Genomic DNA, 4,624 nt, shown 5'->3' with positions numbered 1-4,624 from the left:
CAGTAAATTCAGACATTTGCATCATCTGAAGTGAGATGTGTTTAAAATAAATATGCAAAATCAGAAGTTATTGCAAAAGTCCAGCATGTTTTAATGTTAAATAAGCAGATTCGACCAAACTCCCTGCAGAAATAAAACAAGATAACCCCCCCCCCCACCCCTATTTTAATTGTATTTGAAGTTAAACCTCTGGAGCTCGGCCCCTTCGTCTCCTCTCTGCAATCTTTACACAAGTGGCACTTTAAAATGTAAACGACAGCGAGAGAAAGAGAAAGCGCAGAGATCCTTCAGATATGTGAGAGCCGAGTTCCTCTTTCCTCTCCTTTTATAGAAGAGCTACACTTTAAACATGGAGAGCGTCTCTGTGTGTGTGTGTGTGTGTGTGTGTGTGTGTGTGTGTGTGTGTGTGTGTGTGTGTGTGTGTGTGTGTGTGTGTGTGTGTGTGTGTGTGTGTGTGTGTGTGTGTGTGTGTGTGTGTGTGTGTGTGTGTGTGTGTGTGTGTGTGTGAGACATTATTCATCCATCAGTTTTATAGTTAAGCGCACAACGCTTAACTATAAAACTGATGGATGAATAATGTCTCACACACACACACACACACACACACACACACACACACACACACACACACACACACACACACACACACACACACACACACACACACACACACATTCTTGTCATGTGCTCGCTCCAACATCCAAACTCATTGTCAGAGTCTAAATTTGAAGCTACGTTAATATTAATAGATGCAGACTGATGTTGCTGTAAGTATCTTTATAAATCATGCCTCTATTTGTAATGCAATGTGAGGCTCTCTGTACCTTTTCTGAATTTAAAAGCGACCAAAATCCAGTTTATTCCTAATTTAACTGTAATTTTGTTGAATTAAAAGCCTTTGTAGCTTAAATGCAGCACTATAATTTAATTATCTTATCTTAATTATCTATAAAACACTTAAATCCTTATAAAAGCAGCTGCTCCAGATGCTGAATTTAAAGCTGAACCACTGTCTCTCATCGTTAATCTGATTTAAATGAAAGTTTATATATTGTTTTAAGGTTCCTGACAGGTGAGGATGGATAAGATTTAACAAAGAGAGAGCTGTGGGATTTTTTAGCCTTTTAATCTTTGTACTTCTTAGTAGACAGAGACGGAGATGGAAACTCCCCCTAAAGGTAGAAGTATAGACAGAAGGAAGGAACATTGTGGTTTAATTAAAAGACACCTCTGAATTAAACTATACTCAACCTGTCCACTAATGAAATCCCCAAATGTCTTTAAAGCTGTCTTTTATTATTTAAAGGAGGAGATCCAACTATTTTAATTAAATATAAAATAACAATAACCAATCTCTAAACTCTCTTTCTTGGTTAAGCTGCTTGAATCCCTTTAAAACCTGCTTTATTCACATTTAAAGCTGCTGCCAAGTGAATCCTTTTCTCTCTTTTTTAACCCTTACATCCTGTTCAGAGTCACATTTAACCCATTTTTATACATTTAACAGCTGTAAAAACACCATATTCACATTTCTAATAGGTGTTAATGTGAGTTTCTGGCGTTTTCAGGCAGGAAATTATGCAAAATTCTGTCATTTGCAGAAATTAATTGCATTTTTATGCATTTGTGCTGCCTAAAATCCCCTTTTCTTGCTGTTTTATTATAACTTTATAGATATAAGTAACACCAGAAGACTGCAGAGTGACTTTTCTTGCAATTACCTGCAGTTTATAGAGTGTTACGAGCCGTCTAATAGAGGATTATTAAAGGTTTTCATTGGAGTTATGAGTCTATTGCTTTTACAAGTTTCCCATCTGGACTTTCACTTTAAACTAAAAGTATTATTTACTTTTATTTACTATTATTTACTACATTCATAAATCACGTTAGACAGAATATTACAAACTCAGCTCATATTTCTTGTTTCATTTTTCTTATGTATGTAAAGTATTTATTGTCATATTGATCTCCACTGACTAAATCCAGATTATCTTAAATGTATTAATAGATTATTACATTTTATTATCTTTTTCTGGAAGAATTAAAATAAAGGAAACAGACTTTTTAAATAAAGAAGCTAAAAATGCTGCTGTGACTCCAAACTTCCCCTCCTGTAAACACTGAATCATGACTATGTGAAATTGCCCTTTAAACTTTAAACACACACACACACACACACACACACACACACACACACACACACACACACACACACACACACACATACACACACACACACACACACACACACACACATACACACACACACACACACACACACACACCAAATATCATTGTTTAAAAATACTTCCTGTAACCACAACAAACAGCAGATAACTGTATCTCCCACACGGCCGCTTAAACTGAGCAGACGTGATATAACACACACACACACACACACACGCACACACACACGCACACACGTCTGTGCATCCTCATCCCTCCATCCCGTCCACACCCTTGAGATATTTCTTTCTTTGCTCGACTGATTCTCGCTTTGTCAGCATTGTGTCGATTTCACTCTGAAAAGTCAGCAGTTTTTATTTATTCTGTCTCTTATTTACTCTTCTGTCTTTTTTTGCACACACACACACACAATCACACATGCACACACTGACTCATTCTCAATTCACACACACACACACACACACACACACACATAGATGCACACACTGACTCCTTCTCGAGTCATGAACACACACATGCGCGCACACACACATACACATTCATGATCACACACACGCACATAGATGCACACACTGAGTCCTTCTCGAGTCATAAACACACACACACACAGACACACACACACACACACACACACACACACACACACACACATTTATACACATGCACACATTGACTCCTCAATTCACACATACACACACATTTACACACACACACACACACACACACACACACACTCCTCTTAAAGTAATATACACACTCCTTTTAAAGTAACACACACAGACACACACACACACTCCTCTTAAAGTAACACAAACACACACACTCCCTCCTCTTAAAGTAACACACACACACACACACACACACACACACACACACTCCTCTTCAAGTAACACACACACTCCTTTTAAAGTAACACACACACACACACACAGACACACACACACACTCCTCTTAAAGTAACACACACACACACACACTCCCTCCTCTTAAAGTAACACACACACTCTCCTCTTAAAGTAACACACACACACTCGCTCCTCCCACCTGTGTTTCAGCTTGTCGACATCGTCCACCAGGTTGTCCCGCTCCAGCTCGATGCGTGACCTCTGATTGGTCAGGATCTCCACCTGCCTCCTCAGCTCGCTCATCTCCTCCTCGTAGAGGTCTGCGATGCGCGTGGGCTCTCGGCCCCGCAGCTGCTCCAACTCCACCGTCAGCGCCTGGTTCTGCTGCTCCAGGTAGCGCACCTTCTCGATGTAGCTGGCGAAGCGGTCGTTCAGGTGCTGCAGCTCCACCTTCTCGTTGGTCCGCGTGGTCAGGAACTCCTGGTTGAGGGCGTCCGCCAGGCTGAAGTCCAGCGTCTCGCCCATGCCGGCGTACGAGCGACCCATTGACACCCGGGAGCCGGAGAGCGGACGGCTGTAGTAGCCGGAGGACACGCGGTAGGCCGGCGCCGCGCTGGTCCGGGTCACCTCGTAGACCCGGGAGCTGGAGTGGCCGCTGCCTCCGGCGCCGCCGCCGTGACCCATCAGGGTGCGGTTCAGGGTGGGGGAGGCGTAGTTGCCCTGGCCGAAGGTGCGGCGGTAGGAGGAGGTGCTTTGGGCGGAGGAGCTGTAGGACATGATGGAGGAAGGATGACGAGAGCTGCAGCAGAGACAGAGAGGAGCACTGAAGAGGAACGAGCTGCCCCCCGGCTTTTTGTAGTTACCCCTCCCTCACTTTTTTTTTTACCCCACTCCTCTCTCCCTGTGAACTGCCCTACATGTATGTCTCTCTCCTTCTCTTCCTCTCTCTTCTGTTGTCTTTCATTTCTTCCTTGTTTTCCTCCTCTTCTTCTTCTTCATCTTAACCCTTTGTAGAAAGTGTCATTTATTTGCTTTTCCTTCCTCTTTGAGGCCAAGACAACATAAAACATGGATTTATTTTCCCTTTTTTCACCTCATTTGTTCTAAACTTTTCTTTAAAAACATGTTAGAGACTCATTCTGTTCGTTTACAAGATGAAAAAATGAAACTCAACTTCAAAAATGTCTCCAGCAGGATCTCTGATGTCAGCAGTGATTTGTGTTATTCTTCGTTTATACACTAAAGCACAACCTGTAACTATAGCAACCATAGAACAACCTGTATCTATAGCAACCATAGAACAACCTGTATCTATAGCAACCATAACACATTCTGATGCTCTGTCTGTGCATTACATATCTCATGTCCAAAAAAGTTAAATGGGTTCAATAGATTTTAGTTTTTGAGCAGATATCATGACACAAAGTGACCTACAAAGGGTTAATCTACTTCTTTATCAGCGCCTCTCTCTCGTGTGTCTCATACATATTTTTAAAAATGCACTAAAACAAACAGAAAGTCGAGGATTTTGGCGCTTAAAGTAAAAGTTAAGACAATGAATAACAGCTTGAGTGATGAGACTCTTAACCGTG

General features: G+C 41.7%; 1 protein-coding gene across 7 annotated transcripts in view; it reads right to left on the bottom strand.

Annotated features, from left to right (window-relative positions):
- Positions 1 to 3,809, bottom strand: part of desmb (desmin b) — a 9,822-nt gene extending 6,013 nt beyond the window's left edge. For 6 of the 7 annotated variants that reach the window (XM_062414475.1, XM_062414476.1, XM_062414478.1 and 3 more), the window contains exon 1: positions 3,232 to 3,809. In XM_062414475.1, coding sequence (XP_062270459.1) covers positions 3,232 to 3,809 — 578 coding nt within the window. The remainder of the gene's footprint in view (positions 1 to 3,231) is intronic. The other variant, XM_062414481.1, reaches the window with a different exon arrangement.
- Between the last annotated feature and the right edge of the window lie 815 nt (positions 3,810 to 4,624).

Source organism: Scomber scombrus, chromosome 24 (assembly GCF_963691925.1).
Source record: "Scomber scombrus chromosome 24, fScoSco1.1, whole genome shotgun sequence".
Taxonomy (NCBI): Eukaryota; Metazoa; Chordata; class Actinopteri; order Scombriformes; family Scombridae; genus Scomber; species Scomber scombrus.
This window is presented reverse-complemented; position numbering and strand designations above follow the sequence as displayed.